At 35.8% G+C, this 17,146-nt stretch overlaps 1 protein-coding gene across 1 annotated transcript in view; it reads right to left on the bottom strand.

The window, feature by feature from the left end:
• ZFHX4 (zinc finger homeobox 4) overlaps positions 1-17,146 on the bottom strand; it is a 148,393-nt gene that overhangs the window by 17,225 nt on the left and 114,022 nt on the right. Inside the window, 4 exon segments of the mRNA XM_032442768.1 lie at positions 43-160; positions 2,214-2,414; positions 2,551-2,696; positions 9,446-9,562. Coding sequence (XP_032298659.1) covers positions 43-160; positions 2,214-2,414; positions 2,551-2,696; positions 9,446-9,562 — 582 coding nt within the window.

The raw sequence follows: 17,146 nt of genomic DNA, 5'->3' as shown, positions 1-17,146 counted from the left end.
TGGCCTAGTAAAAAGTAGCAATCCATACTTTTTCTTGTATACCTGAATATTTCCCAGATCCCTCAGCTGTAATGGTTGCAGGTGTGTCACGTTCAGTTTTCTCTGAAGCAGCTGCTGGCAATAGCATACTATTGGGCATCATGACATCTGGCACAGGAACCTTGGAAAACCAAGAACACAGTATTATTGCAGGAAAAGTCACAAAGTAATATATGAAATTATAATTAAAAAGAGCACTACACCTGTTTGGGCAGAAAGGACTTTGACAAAAAAGATCTAGTTAACTGCAAATGTCCCAAAGAGGAGCATTTTGCTCTAGATGGTACTTATTTTGTCATTAGAGTTCAAGTGTGAAAATGCAAATGATGCAGAATATGTTTTACAAATATCAACATTTTCCTCTGAGATAAATAAATAAATAAATAAATAAATTCGAATTTGAGGGACAACTCAGTAAGTGAGAATACTCTAGCATATACAGAGAAGAGGTAAATTTCAAAGTTGTCCTATTATCAGCACAGAGGGAATCAAGAAAAACTTGAGAAGAAAGCCAGTAATCCTCAGTATCAAAGAATCAAAGAATCTCTTGAGTTCAAAGGGACCCTTGAGAGTCATCTGACCCAGCACTTCTGCAATGAATTTGGATACCTAGAGCCAGATCAGGTTGATCAGAGCCCTGTCCTGCCTGGCCTTGAATGCCTCCAGGGATGGGGCATCCACCACCTCTCTGGTGGATGTTCCAGTGCCTCACCATCCTTATCATATAATATAAAAAATAAAATATAAAAAAATAAAAATAAAAAACAAACAAACTTTTTCCTGATATTGAACCCAAATCTTTCCTATTTAAGTTTGAAACTGTTTTCCCTTATCCTATCACAACAGCCCCTGTTAAAGATTCTGTCACCTTCTTTCTTACAGCCCTTCTCTAGATACTGAAAGAGTATCAGGTCTCACTAGAGACTTCTCCAGAATATGGTGTTTTTTTCACGTTTTTTTAGTCTCCAAAAAGGGTCTTCAAATTTCTTCAGTACTTTCCTTGTGATAGGGAGCCATAATTACATAGTTTGGCAGAATTACACTAAGTAGAAAACTGAGGAAAAGAAAAGAAGAAAGAAAACTTTAAACCGTTTTTGTTGACTTCCAAGGCTGCATTGCTCATCAGCACCTGGAACAAACATCTCCATTAAAGATCTATTTCAATTCCTTATTCTTCTTTGCCATTTTAGTTAGGAATTAGGTGGTTGGCCTACCACTGCAAAGTTGTAAATGAAGGAGTTATCTGCCATTACAGAAATAAATCTTTAAATCCCTGAGATTTCCAAGAATGTATCCTGGCAGAAAAGGTAAGACAACTAGACACTAGGGTGTCTTGGTTTGTCTACTGTCTTCCTGAAAATACAATGTAATAATAATTTTAAAAACCCTAGACTTGACTGTTTTTACTGACACTGGTTTGTATCATGTTGAGGCATTCTTTTTCTAGGAAATTTATTATTTTGATGTGGTCTGTGAAATTTCTCAGTGAAGAACCAGGATTTCCCTGGTGAAATTTGACAAGATTTGTTTTCCGAACTGTGCCAAATGTAGGTAATCCATTTTAAATCTATGCCTGATTCAGGGCAGGTACTTGAACACAGGTATTCTTTATACAGAAGAACTGCTCTAGCTTTTTCATACTCATATTTTTTTCACGAAAAATCTGAAGAGTTTATTATGTAAAGGCAGAAAGTGAAAAATGGGACATAGTGAAAAATATGACAAGTGTTTTCCTATTAGTGCTGCTATTGATATTTTATGGTGAATTTCAAGTAATATAATGAAAGTACAGCACATTTATACACAGGAACACTTCTATATTCTGGCACTACATTCTATGGGAAAGTTCTCAGTTTTTATACAAATTGTAGACAGGATGTACCTAAGAACTGGATAGTGTTAGATTAAATTTACAGGTATATGCTCAGAGGAACTTGCTTATTCCAAAGTAAAGTCAATGGGGAACTGACAGTTTTCAGCATCTTTGAAATCCACCTCCAGTCCCTTGGAGAGTTCCCAGGGGATATCAGTCAACAGACAACCTGGCAACAGAAACTGAGAATCCTGATCTGTTCCCCATCTCTGGCTACTGAAATACTATATCACAACACTTAATTTGCCAAGAGGCCAGAATACATTTTTGTAGCATGTACTTCAGTCTTTGGAACACTTACAGTCATGAGCAGCTTCTCCACACAGTCAGGTGACACACTGTGCAAATGGGTCAAATGAAGCTGGAGATGCATTTTGTTGCTGAGGACATCCTGGCAGAGGGGGCAGCAGATAACAGGTTGCATTGAATGCTGTGACAGAACATGCATCTGGATACGATTTGGGTCCCGACTATTGTAGTTACAATAAGGACACTGATAAAACTGAAAAACATCAAATTAAGATGCAGGATATTAGTCAACGTGCTTTTAATAACTTTCTGATATTGCTGTTTTAACAGCACATCATCTTTATTTCATTCTTACTTGAAAGAATTCTAGAATACAATTAAATTCTTACATTTTCCTTTACCTGCTCATGACAAAATTTATTGTCCTCTGGAGGCTTTGATTTTTTAGCTGCACCATCCTCTTCTTTTGCCAGAAGAAGTTGTTGTGCCCCTACCACAGTGTTCACTTTTGGTTCCTTCTCTGGTGTAACTATTCCTGTTCCAAAAACAATTTTTAAGAACACATTTTAAACCTGAAAATACTCTGTTTTACAAAGAGGCTGTGATTCCAAAAGTCTGTGCTGTCTCTTAGAATATTTTTTTTTATGTTCTGAGAAAAAATATATATTTGAGGAAAACCAACTCTGTTAAGTATGAAAATGAAAACACTTTTATCCTTGATGGACACTCTATAAATACATTTAAAAATGAAATATTTTCCACTGTTTAGATAACCTTAGGTTGCCTTTAAAGATTAATCAATAAGATGCTTTCTTTAGCAGCTCAGTGTGAATTTGTGTATTACATTAAAACAAATCAGCTTTTGCTTAAAAATCCTGTTATCCAAAATAATTAATTTGCTGATGTTTAATTACACTCTCCCCTTCCTAAACTGTCTGAGCAATATGATTATTGTGCTGTTTTGATAACTCCTGCCTACTTATAATTCTGAAGCTAAATATGGTGAGGCTTTAAAAGAAATACTGTGGAGAATTGGATTTCAGAGCTAACTTAATATTAATTATATACAAAGATCAGTCATTTGGGATTGCCTTAGATGTTTACACTGTGAATTTTTATAGTCTGGCATTTGTGATCAAAACCAGAATATAATTGTTTTCTATAGATAGCTCTACTATTAAGTATTAAATACTATATTTAATATTATGCCTGCTCTAGCTGTGTAATGCAGCCCAGTCTTGCACACATCAAAGAAAAGAGTGCAATTCTAATTTCCCAGTCCATCAGAAATTTCTTTCCAGCGTCAATTTGCCAGATAATCTCTTCTGCTAGGCTGGATATTACAAGAGCATTGGGTAGGCATGTCACATACATCTCACGACAAACACAAAACCTCATTTACCAACCATTCCAATCTCATCATAGTGCAGCATCATCTGACCTTTTTTCTGCTGTTTATTATGAGTATTTCTAATTTTAACTTTCAATTTTCACCATCTTCCAGTCAATTTGCAACTAAATTATTTCCAGGGTGAGGACACTATCACTGGACACTGGGTGCAAATACATCTTGAAATGCAATGAAGCTAAACCATTGATTGCTATCAGACCCAACGTAAATATATAGTCCAGGGGTAATCTGATTGTATGCTGTGCATGAAGATTTATCTTGATTTTTTTCAATCCACATAAGGTTCATATAAATGAACAAATTGCACCTCATTGCACAATATCCTAGGATTAATTTAAAAATAAGGTCATGGATGTTTTGGAAACAAACTAAACATGTACAAAGAAAATACTTGTATTTTTTCTTTAGACAAAATCAGTATCTTTTTTATTATTATATCAATTATGTAGACTTTGTGCAACATTTGATATTAAAAGAGTGACATTGAAGAAAAGAAAAATAAGAGAACAGCTTTCCAGGTAAATACCAAGTCCTCACGGTAAAATAATAAACAATCGAGAACTGAATCACACAGAGACATGTTCTGAAGGGCATTTAGGAAACAAAACAATATAAACATACTTTATGACTTACACATTAAAGCTGATTTCCCCACACACTGTTTTTCATTCCTAAGTTGGTAATTATTTCTTTTGGCATAATTTAGACCAGTATGTTCTCACTCAAATTAAAGTTTATTCCTGACATACTTTTGTACTTTTAATTATCAGTTTATCAGCATTGATTTAATATCTGAACATGCTGCTTTCTGGAGCCTCCCTGAATTTTTACACTCTGGGGATCTGTTTCTGGAGGCCTCATTTTGATAGCTCAGTTAAGAGATACACCTACAACCTGAAGCACCAGTGAAGCTTAAAGGTAAAAATCTACATGCTACAGCAACAAAAAATACCACTTTATTACTCACTTTGGTTTATGATAATTCAGTTCTCACTGGCCTAGCCACATTTACTTGGCAACACATCATTACTATTTAAATGTCTTTACTGTGAGAATTATAGAAAGTAAAAAAAATGACATACTATATTAATGGAGAAAGGTTGCTTCTCAGGTTTTAGAAGGATAGGTTCAAATTATTAACCTCTCTTCATTTCCAACTGTCAAAAATGTCTAACAGTTGACTACTGTTTCTTACCTTTATCATATGCCACTTTTAAAATGCTTCTTTAAAAAGACAAATGGAACAGAATCTCAGCTGGTGTAAAGTGACACTGTCATACAGGATGCTGAATTTAAAGAGCAAAATAAAACAATTCTTCTTTCTTTTCCCCTCTTCACACCAGATTGTTTTTGACATTTTGTTACAGAAATTAGAATCCAAATTCTGCTCAAAAATCCACTTGTGAAAATGCATTTAACAGTGTTTTTGGCATTGGTAGGCAACTGCTAATGAAATTGAGCTTGTAGTACACTCTGTGAGCCTCAGTACACAAAAGGTTAATATTATAGGCCATCCCCACCACAGGATAGGATGACTTGATTACTTCAAAGGGACAACAATAATCATGAAACACATTGTTCTTGTTTCAATAAAAACAAGTATTTTTTTTTTGTTAAATTTTCTTTTGTTGTTAATATAATAAAACTATGGAGTCATCAAATGCTGTGCTGGGGTCAATAAATGCATATAAAAACACAGCTTTTTACTATGCTTACAATATTTATATAAATTGTGGAAATTTACAGAGGCTTTGTTGTTTTTGTTATTGATGTTGCTCTGGATTCAGTCAACCCCAAGCCATGTTACTTTGTATTGAGCCCAAGTTACATCTGGACTGTAGAACATTAACTGTGATTGAGGTTTGCAGAAAAAAGGGGCTGAAACCACTTGTCCCTATGCATGGAGAGGACTGAATCCCCGAAGCCAGAGCAGCACCTTACACCAGGTCATCTCTTGTCACAAGTATAGCTGAAAAAGAGGTTTGGACTCTATGCAAGCGAATGGTTGAGCTTGGACAACATAGTTCCTTTCCTTGCTGTATCAACTTTCTATTTTCTGTATTGGATTTAGTGTTTTAAGGAGCTTGCTGCAGAGAGGCTGAAAAAAGTTACAGCCTTACAGATAGGGTACTGAAGGAAGAGAGAGGAGGAGAGAAAATGAGATGGTCCTGAGCTTGTGGTGTGTCACTGTTTTTATAGCTGAGTATTCCACTGGCATACTCTTCTTAATATGCAGCTGAAGGAAGAGACTAAATCTGTTGTTCATGTTTTAAATAAAGAATTTATATTTTTGAGAAACATTATTTGTGGTTTCTTTTTCTTAATTGTAAAATACAACTTTAATATATTTTGTAACACATAACACAGTGTTGTTTTAGGTGAATAATGTATTTTCAATACACTTAGCAGAAAAGCCAAGATTAGTTCAAAATAATTGCTATGAAATAGACTAGTTAATGATTAAATGCCAGTTACAGAGTTAGTTAACTTGTCTAATATTGCTAATACAAAAATGACATAATTCATTGCAATTCAGATGCTATCATGTTTGTAGCATGTTTGAAACCCCAAAACGAAAACATAAACTTTTTTGTGAGTGATAAGGGGGAGAATGCTAAAGAAAGAAAATCCTTGAAAACCTACAATCAAAATACCGTCTTGTTATTTATGAATCCATGTATTTGATAAAGATTGCATAATTTAAGATTTCTGACACATCAGATGATGTTATTCAACCTCAAAATAATTCTAAAATTATAATTACTGGTAGAGTATTCTTTCTAATTAGAGGAGAATGAAAGGATAATTTTCATTGCAATAATGAAGGTTAATTTCCATCCTTCCTCATGTTTACTACCTTATTAAAAAGTGCTCCCCTTAGCCATGGCAAAGACATATTACATTTTCAATGCAAATGTATTAATCTGGATAAATTCCATATTAATTCTTGCACTGCATAGAGCTGTAATTTGGATTATAATTAATCTAAAGTGGCACTAGATTTAAATGACAATATAAATGAGGCATTAGTAGGCTTTTCTATTCTGAATGAATATTCAACAAATATAACTTGCATATTGCCAAGTCTCATTTTGAAAGCTCTACTCCTCGAGATAAGGTAAGCAATACAGCACAACAGCTTACACAAACATACTGTTACTAAATACATGTTAATCCTTCCTCGTCTAATAGATTCTATGCTAAAGAGGGGTCACACCACTTTCCTGTCTTACTTGTTAGTATTGTGATTAATTTATTGGTTTTTCTGAGATTTCTCTGGCAAGAATTGCAACACTCAATTCACAAGAAAGCCCAAATTAACATTCAATTATACATAAGCAGTTATACAGTCATTAGAAATACTTGTCAGTTGAGTGAAAATTACGATGATGGTCTGAATGATACATATGGAGTATTTATTTAGATTATAAAAATATAAGTTTCTAAAAGACAGGATTTCATAGTGCAAACTGCTTTCTCTAAAGCTCAAAGGCAAATCTTGTATTTCAGCCCTTGTTTGTATATGAATCTTACTGCAATGTTATTTCTGTAATTGCTGGCACAGGAATGCAGAACAATTATGCTGTTTTTGTTGTTTTTTTTTTTTTCTGTAGTGCACCCAGTAGGCATCTGGATATAGGTTTGTCCTAATTAAACTTGGCCCTTATGAGCAGCTAATCCTGATGGAATTTTGAAAATTCCCCTACAGTATTTTCTTCTAATTCCATCTTTTTACTTTTTTTCCCTCAAGTTTTCATACTATATTCTTTCTTGAACAGCTACAAAAAAGGACCTAAGAAAATAAGAGGGCTGATAATGTCCCTTGAATCACTTTCTAGTGTTCCTTAGGACAGAGTATACAGTGAGCAATTTGAGCTCTAGGGAGCTGTCACCTTTCTCTTGGTGATGGGCAGACCCTGAGAAAACTGCAGGAGGCTTATGTCTGCTTTAGAGCATGGTCTCACTGTACCACAAACAGAACTTTCCTAGTCAAAGCACCAGCTAAAGGGGGATATGTGTGAGTTACTCCAAAAGTAATACCTCCTGTGCCCTTCTGTGGAAACCACAACAGATACAAAGACCACAGTAACACTATTTGATAGAGAAAATAGCTACAAAACAATATTTTTCAACATAGTCACCACCATTAGCTATGAATTTTCATCAGTGATGAACAAGAGACCCTGCATGCTGCGCTTGTAAAATCTGCACCAGTGGAGGTGACCAACTGTCGCTGTCACCACTGCTGAAACACACCACCCACCACCTCATAGTAATCTCAGATATTGTTTGGTCTCCATAAATGTTCAGCGGGCATTGATGAATGTCAGTGGATGAATTTTTTTCCACATGGAGGAATTCAATTGCACATTTTTGCTTCATACACACTTACATGTCAGACACCACTTTGTCAGACTGCCCCTATGCTGCCATCTGTTACACAGCAACAAAATGTAATGGAATACTGTTGGGAAAGTTCACCCTCTGCTGCCATACCACCAATATCCACCTCTGATATCATGGGCCAACAGAGGAGGTATTACTTTCAGGGCAGCCCTTGTATGTTTTAAAACACAACATATTTTCTTGCTCAACATCGTCAGAAGCCTTATTTCAGACTCTTGATCTCTAAAAATAAAGCAGCTGAAGAGCAGTTGAGGTTCTACTGTGCTTGGACAGTGACCTTACCATGTCAAGAAGCAAGCTTAAAAGAAGCTTTAATCTTTTGGTCAGTCTTCTGAATTCATCTGGCACAGAAAGGGCTACATATATCTTTTTTTTTTTTTTTTTTTTTAATTAATGAAAAAATGCTTAGTATGTAAAAGCAAAATATACTATGGGAGAATTTGGATATAAAGAAGATCACATGTAAAATTATATTTTCTCTACAATTATACATCTTTATGGAGAATACAACCCCCTTTGTATTCAGCTGTCATTGGCATACAAGGAAAAGATATATGACTACCTGAAACTAATAGGCTTCAACCTGTTTCAGCACTTCTTCTGCTTCAATGAATCCAACATAATGTAACTAGGTATAGCGTGCAGCAAAAGTAGCCAATGTAATATTCATTGTGACCATAGATTTCCATCTCATACATAAAAAGCATGGATGAAGTCACATATTTGCCAAATCAAACACAGAAAAAGCCTTGGGTATCTACACCAGATGCTGGCCCTGGGTTTGTTTGTGCACAAGTAAATGTCATGACATGGGGGTTTGTTTTCAAAGACAGTAGCTTTCATTACTGGGTTTTGTCTATTCCAGGAGATCAAAATTACCCAGCCCATATAATCCATTTTCAATGATATTTCCTCTTTCTTAGTCTGAATCATCTGTAAACTTTTTCAATGGATTTTCTGTATTTTTTTCAAAATGCCTCAAATAAATGCCGAGGAAGAGGCCAGATTCTTGGGAGCAAGTGATCAGAGAGCAAGAACAAAATAATAATAATAATAAAAACCCCACATTCTTTGGGTTAAAAGCGGGGCAAAACCTGATTGAAGAAAAAATTCAAGTGGTACCTAATCCTATGCTTATGAAAAATTAATATGCCATCAGAGGAATCACAAGTACAGCTAAGATTAATGAAAGGCGCTTAAAAAATTACAAGCACACAAACTGATTTGATTAAAAAATAATCTCACTGGTCGTCCTGTAATATTCTTCAACTTATCCGCATCTATCCCGTCAGATGGTTATGATTAAAAATAGGTCAATGGGAGGCTACTGATAGAAATCACATGCAAAATGCACATGCAGGGAATAGTAGTGGGAATGTCCAGACAGTTTAAAATGAAAGAACGTTTCATAAATTTAAAAAAAAAAAAAAAAAAAAAAAGAGGAAGACAAAATTCTAGCATCTTACCAGAGTCCTTACTAGCTTTTTTAGCTTCAGTATTGTCTCTCTCACTTGAGTCCTTATCATCACCAACAGCCACTGACGTACTTTTAGCAGACCCTTCTGTATCTTCACCCTGTTCTTCTGGGGACAAGCACAGAAAAGATCCAACTTAGTGACCATTCAACAGCAAGTAAAAAACTCTTCAAGCACTTAAAGAAGTCAAAATAGGAGAAGAAGGTGAAGAAAATGTAAGCAGTTTAAGGAGCCTGGTCATTAATTAGGAATAAATGGCACTATTTCAAACTCTACACAGAAATTCCAAATGTGTCTTTATCAGAGTATCCCACCAGCATACCAGATTTAAAGCCTATCATTTCATATTTCTTAGCAAGAAGTTAAAATGCATGCATACAGATGTGCACATACACCATGCCAGCCTGAACAAAAGCAAGCCCATGTAAAAATGTATCTTTAAGCCAAAAAAGAAAAAAAGTGAAAAAAACGGGGAATTCAAATATAAATCCTATTAGTACAGCAGTATCCCGCTAATTGCAGTAAGTAAGTATTAGGTATTAGGTACTGTATTAAATATAAACCCCTGGCTTTGCAGGAGAAGTCTCAAATTTTGTCTCCAGGGGGAGCCATTCAGGATAAATGATACAACTTGGTACATGGCTTCTGAGGAAGCAGCATTACCCACACCTCACTTACGTGTTCACACCAGCTAGATTACATGGAAATCTTCACAGTAACTCAAGCCTATTTAATTATTCTGTAAATCTTAGCTATGCTGCTACTGGTGGATTAATCTGTTTATGCAGTTAGCTTCTATGCTGGGGCTGTGTAGCACTAATCCGTGAAAGGCCCACTGTTCCTTTTCATCCTGTGATCATTTGTCTCTCACTGTGCTGATGTCACATTTTAATGAATTTTTAGCAATCTGAGTAATGCCAGATAACCAGACTTGCAACTCCCCACAGCATGGCATGCTGTTTTCATTGCAGCACAAAAAAAAATAAAAAAGTCATATTTCTCAGTACAGGTAGGAATTATATAAATTAGGAGGTGGAGGTAAAATGGGATTCGAAGCGCCAAGCTGCTCAATTTCATAAAATCTTTAATGACCATATAAATTAACCCTGGAAAGGCAAAAGGTCACAGACACACATTTGCATACACTCTTCTATTCACTTTTGATAAGCAGAGCTTTTATGCAGGGAACATGATACAATTAACCCTTCAGGAACCATACAAAATGCAGCTACCGACATTTTAAGTGTCAAGCATTAACTGAAAATTACACACTGCATAAAATTTTCATTGTAAATGCTACAGTGATTGAAAGGGGAAATAGTGGCCCTCTTCGCACCCCATGTTTTATTAATAACATTCTGACAGCCGAATGAAATATCCTCTGTCATATGTAGCAGCTGAGCACAAGAAAAAAATTGCTGCTTAGTGCCTTACTTGCCAGCCATGCACTGAAACTGTATGCCCAGGGAAACAGCCCTCAGATCGATGTGGTGAACCTATCCGATTCTCAAAATCTTTTGTAAATCAGAGCAGGAAAAAAAAAAAAACAAAAGGAGAGAAAGAAAGAAAAGTCCAAACGAAACAGCTGCAATTTTGGAAATCGAACAACAACAAAAAAATTCAACCGCAGATCAATGTGTTTTGCATTGTCACTGAAATACAATAGTTTAGCGCTAAGCATGCGTGTCCACTCTTTGCAATGATACTGAAAGACTGACCCCTCTCCTAAAAATAATTGCATATTAAAAAAATTTCCATCCAAATGGATCTCCCCTCGTGCTGTTTTAGCACTCTGCCCGCTGCGACCCCACTCCCTCCCGCGATGATAGCTAATCAAACATGGGAGCCATCCCAGCCGCAGCTGGAAGCAGGGCTGTGTTTGTCCGAGTGGCAAGGGAGCACAGTTCGGGATGCTGTGAGCCTGTGATCCTGCCTGCATCGGGCTGTGTTAATGCCAAGTGCGCACACATGAGGCTCGTATCCAGTGTCAGGCCCTGTGGCCTCATGGAGCCCGTGGCAAATCCCTTCTCGACTCATCCTTGGGAACGGTCGCACTGTTTCTTTTACTAGATTTACTGGCCCAGTTCCCCTGGGCTGGAAAATGAAGTGTCAAAGTGCTACTGAGTGTCCTTATCTTGAGGGGACATAAAATTGTAAGGGCTATCGTGGCACACATTAATAAAACATTGTGTGTGTGTCAGGCAAAGAGAAAGAAAATTATGAAGGTACTAAAAGAAAAGCTACAGTATCATCTGGGTCTCATCAGACAATTTTTGCAGGGTGCTCTCCTGTTTTTCTGGTATGTGTTTTAAGTGTGAGAGAAATTCCCAGACATGTTCTCCTATACATCATCGTGGTGTCTGACCTCCGCCTGACCCTGGCAACAGTTTGAGAAATCTGAATGTGAACAAAGACTCTGTGTCAGCAGCAGGGAGAGATTGCGGGATAGACTTTCCCCATCAACTTAATCGCAAACAGCAGTTCTGAGGCCATAACTTTACAGGGCTCCTCCAAGCCACAAACACGTAACCTTTAGAGGTGAAACTGCCCCCTGCTCCCCACCCCCATCCCCCCTTCTGTGATTTTTCTCAGTCTTGTGGTGCTCCCTTTGATGTAGCAAGGCAATTAGCTCTAATGTTCAAGTGCTGCAGACCTGTTTTATGGTTTGGAAGGTGAGAGCTGTTTATTACAGGTAGGCTCCTGGGGGCCATAAAGACTTTGCAAATTTTTAATCATGCAAAAAACTAATCAAAATGTAACTTATACACACCATAAAAATTAATATCATTATTATGCACAGTATAAATTGCCTGCCTTGGTTTTCAATGGCACTCACTTCTAGAAAATACATTTGGCATTCATTTCAGAAATATGTATGGTATTCGCTTCAGGAATAAATTTCATAGACAGACATGATAATACAACTTCTCATATTTTTCTTCAAAATTACGGAAGGGCTGTCTAAGACTCACACTGTCACAATATCTATCAAAGGGACAAGATGGAAATCCAACAGCTCTAACTTAAAAGTAGTAAATTTACAAAAAGAAATAAATTTTTAGAAAGGCTGTTCAAGTTCATTAGAACAGATAGTGGGAATGTCTAATGAAATGTGCTATCAAAAATAATAATAATAATAATAATAAAATAAAATAATTTACATACTTATGCAAAAAGAATAACTGGCAAATCTCTCTTTTGAGTAAAATTTTTGTTCTTACTTAAAATACTAAGCAATAAGGATACTATTCAGTAATAAAGAAATGCAGTGATTCCTGCTGAAAGACACAAAATCAACAAAACAGTGTATCAGGCCATGGGTTCCAGAACAAGCCCTAATGCTCTATTATAAATTTACAAGAATCTTGCCTACATACAAATGTCAGCTTTGAAAATGAATAGACCAGCAGATTCAAATGTATAATGGCTTTAATAACACTTACTATTGAAATATGGTATTTTATTCACACCTGGTTTTATTTTGTCTAAATGTTGAAAATTTCTTTTGATGTGGGATCTTTTGAGTTTATACATTATCAACTTTTCCCTCACAGCTGACTTTGAATTAAACACAAAAAAGCAAGGTTAGCATAGTCTGAACTAAAACTGTCAAATCATGGAAAATAGACTTAAGCTTCATAGGCAATGTTAATCAGCTGATATTGCATAGTACATATTCTACATCATATAATTTAGTATGTTAATCTACAATCTTGGGCCCCAATTCTATACCAATTTCATAAGACCATTATGACCTTCATCAGTCCAATAAAGTCAAGGTGTGTGATGCTTTCAGTTGTAAAATCCCGGCCTCTACCATAGCTGAATAGCTGATACTAGCAGCAAATTAGATGAATATGCATATATAGATTAGAATTATAGATTGCTGAGAATACATCTAGCATAAGAAAAATACTAGCTATGGAAATAAAATATGAAACAGTCAAAACAAGATAATGACAGTATAATGACAAGATAAAGAGTGGAAACTTCACTGCTATATGAAACAATGGACAGTAATGACTGTTTTGTTCCTGAATTTTGCTGTTGCTGTTAGTATCTCTTCTGTGCTGTCCAAATTGCAAGTAATTTCCTAAACGGGGATGACCTACTAGTTGTGAGTGAGTAATTGTGGTTATGAGAGAGAAAGCAAGATCAAGCAAGTGTTTGTGGCTAAGGTTTGGATGAATAGGGAAAGAATAAATCAATCAGCTCAAGTTTTAAGTAATAAATAGAAAATGGGAGATAACTTTATATATAAATATTTATATATATATGATGTTTGTTATTTAATATGTTCAATTAACAGCTGAATCAATAGTACTCATAAATGTTCAGCATAGGTGTATCCCATGTTCATCTGGGAGAAGAAGTGACTTAATGAGATTGTCTGGATGAAAACTAGCCACTAGAAAAAAAAAGAAGAAAAAAAAAAATGGAAGGGCAGATTGGAGAGAAGGGCTTGTGTTAGATCATGTAGAGAAAGGAGGAAGCACAAAAGAAACAAAAGAAGAAAAGTCCATGGAGTATGAAGGGAAAGAAAAAAATGAATTAAAAGCAGGCTGTGTGAATTTTCCTCTGGATTACCTCAGCTGCTCTACTTGGGTTTTCTCTGACTCTGGATTACAGTGTATTTACCCAAATATTTCAGAAAGTATTTATTTAATTTTCTGGGTAGTCTTGCAGAGCATGTGTGAGGAGCAATGTGACCTGCACATTCAAGATCTTGACTGCATCCTCTAGTGGTCATATTTCATATTCAAAAAGGATTGCTAATTTCTCAGTTAATGACTCAAGGGGAATAACAACACCAACCTGTTAATAACTGTTTCTAATCACTGTGTTATATTTAAAACTATTGCTTTTAGAAGGCTGAGCTTCCTGCAAACAAGCCTATAATTAAGTGATGATCATCATATTGACTGCTAACTGGCAGTTTGTCTCAAATTGTACCATTTTGTTTTGTGGTGCATCATTTGTTTTTTTATAGCAGTCTAATGCTTATTTTCTTCTGGTTTATTATGTGTCAGAGAAGCCCAACTGCAAAGCTGCCCAAACAGAGCACATCACCGTGGCTGCTTCTCAAGCAGCATCACAAATCACACCCACCGCACCCAGCAGTGAGTATTTCCCACTTATCACATTCAGTCTCGTTCCTCTGACTGCTACTGAGCAGCAGGTCTCAGGTCTCTTCTACCTTGCTTCTTTTTTTTTTCTTTCTTTCTTTCTTTTTTTTTTTTTTTTCCCTTTTATGTTTTCCCTCCTTGATTTGTAAAGATAGAAAAGATTAATCTGCCCAGCACTACATTATTTCCCATTGTTCCTCCCCCCCACCCCCCATTTGTTTGTTTCAACTGCTATCTACTGGCTGCTGGAGAAGGAAAAGGAATGTTCTCCCCAGAAATCTAAATGGGGTGGAGTGTCCTTTTCAGTTCAGCAGCTGAGCAAGCTCACCCTTTATCTCATTCCTGGCTGGGATTGATTGCTTTCTAGTCTCTCTCCCATATTCTCAGCATAAACCAGGAAAATAAGCATATTTTACTCTGATAATGGTGTAAAACATTGGAAAACTTACACTGAGCCATACTAGCTGATGAGAACAAAGGAAAATCTGTTGTTGTTGTTTTATTTTTTATACTAGTATTTTATCAAATATTTTGCAGGAGGCAAAACGCTAGCTAACAAAACCATTAAAAGGGAACATCAAATATTCAGAAACTTAGCAATGCTTTCCAGATGTGATTGGAAATGCACAGTTAATCATTTACTATGCAAAAAGGGATACTTTTCTTACTTGGCCTTCTCTAGAAAGGCATTGAAGCATGAATCTATATTGAGGATAGTCCAACTTTTCCAGCTCATCTGTACTTTTATTTTGGCTGCCATTATGGTTCACAGAAAATGCTGTTTCCCCCATCAGCTAAAGGTATGATGAGACTAGCACTGTCTGACTTGAGGACTAATACATTTGCATCAGGGTTATTTTGGACAGAAAATTCAATCTCATTACTAATTCTTATTCAATATGCTGGTTTAGATACACTCTGCCTAATTTCATGCACTTCTCTAGGCTTCTTCCCTAAGGAGGGAGAGAGGTATCTTCAGGGCACAAATCAGATTTTAGGCAGGCTGAATTAGCCTCTAGAGGTGTCTAATTCCTTACTGACTATAGAAGGATTTTAGAGTGAAATTTAATGTTTAGAGTGAAGACTTTTCAGTTTGGAACTGCAGCTAAATGTTAGAAGTTAGATGAGTGAACCTTAGCCTAAGAGCTTGACCCAAAGCTCAGAAAGCCAAAGAGAGTCTTCTCATTACATTCACCAACTTACAGGGTACTTATTTCTAGACTGTAGAAAATAAGAAAGAAAAAGAATACTGGATCTTCACTATATTATTCACCTTACTTGTATTCCTTTTGTTTAGCTTAGTTTTACCTTTCTGTGTCATTGTTCAGTCTTTTTTTCAGTGCCCCCTCACACATAAACATTTCTGTTGTCCCAATTTCTTGCATGTTTTCCTACCTCCCACTTGAGTTGAGTTTCCAGTACCTCACGTTAGTGGTAAGATTGCTCTTCCATTTACATTTTCCAGAAAAATTCTTTAGACTGCATTTACTAATTAATTAACAGCTCATTTAAATGACCTATTTTATTAGCAACTCAGTTTTTGGGCTTCTCTCTGTAATACACTCTAATATCCTTCTCATCTAACTTCCAGATTTTCTGTCTGAATTATTCACCTCTTTTTGGCTCACTAGCAGTATGTCTCTGAAATTATCTGTAAAGAATTCTGTTACTGCATATATTTCTCCTTTGTCTTTCGAGAATACTAGAGAAAAGGAATTTGTTTTCTTTGCCACCTCTGGATCATTTTGGACTGACTTCTTATTCTCTTGTGGTCTAGCAGACCTAACAACTCTTTTGCAGAGTCTTACTTCTGAGATAGTTTAACAATTCTTATTCAGCTTTTGCTCTTCTTATCTTACCTCTATGTTCAGTTTTATTAGCATCACTTAGGATTTATTTCCATTTTTAAGGATACATTTTTTCTGACCGTAATAAATTCTTCTACTATGCCTTGTCATGTAGCTAACCTACATCCCTCAAGTTTTAGTATTCACAGTCTTTGATGCTAACTGTCATAGGCAGAAGTAGGTAATTTACTTACAGGGTGAAAAATATCTCTCAAGATAATGACTTTTTCTCTTTTTCTCTCTTTTTTTTAAAAAAAAAATAAATCATTTTTACTTTTTTTTAATTGGTCTTTGCAGAATTATTTACTTTTTCACGGGTGCATGATAAATATTTTATAGCATATATAGCAGCTTATCTTTTTTTTCAAATTAAATTTTTGTAAATATTGCTTAAATCTTCAGACTTAAGGGGTTAACATATACATGCACCATATGCATTGTTTAACACAGCATACTCAAAGTAGTTTTTGATTTTTGGAAAGACAGTACAGGTGCTTCAAACCAGATCACAATGGTTGAATGATGTGTGAGAACCTTCACTGACACTTCCACTGCCAATTCCTCCAAAAACCTCCTGTAAAAGCTGGGTTTCCCAATTATAGCTGTACTATAAAAAATATATTATATTGGCTCAAAGTCAAGTTCACTACTGAAAAGGAAAAAAAAAAAAAAAAAAAAAAAAAAGGAGGGAGGAATAAAAATATGTTAATCAAAACTAG

Source organism: Coturnix japonica, chromosome 2 (genome assembly GCF_001577835.2).
Source record: "Coturnix japonica isolate 7356 chromosome 2, Coturnix japonica 2.1, whole genome shotgun sequence".
NCBI lineage: Eukaryota > Metazoa > Chordata > Aves > Galliformes > Phasianidae > Coturnix > Coturnix japonica.
The sequence above is the reverse complement of the archived record's forward strand: the minus strand, read 5'-3'. Positions and strand labels throughout refer to the sequence as shown.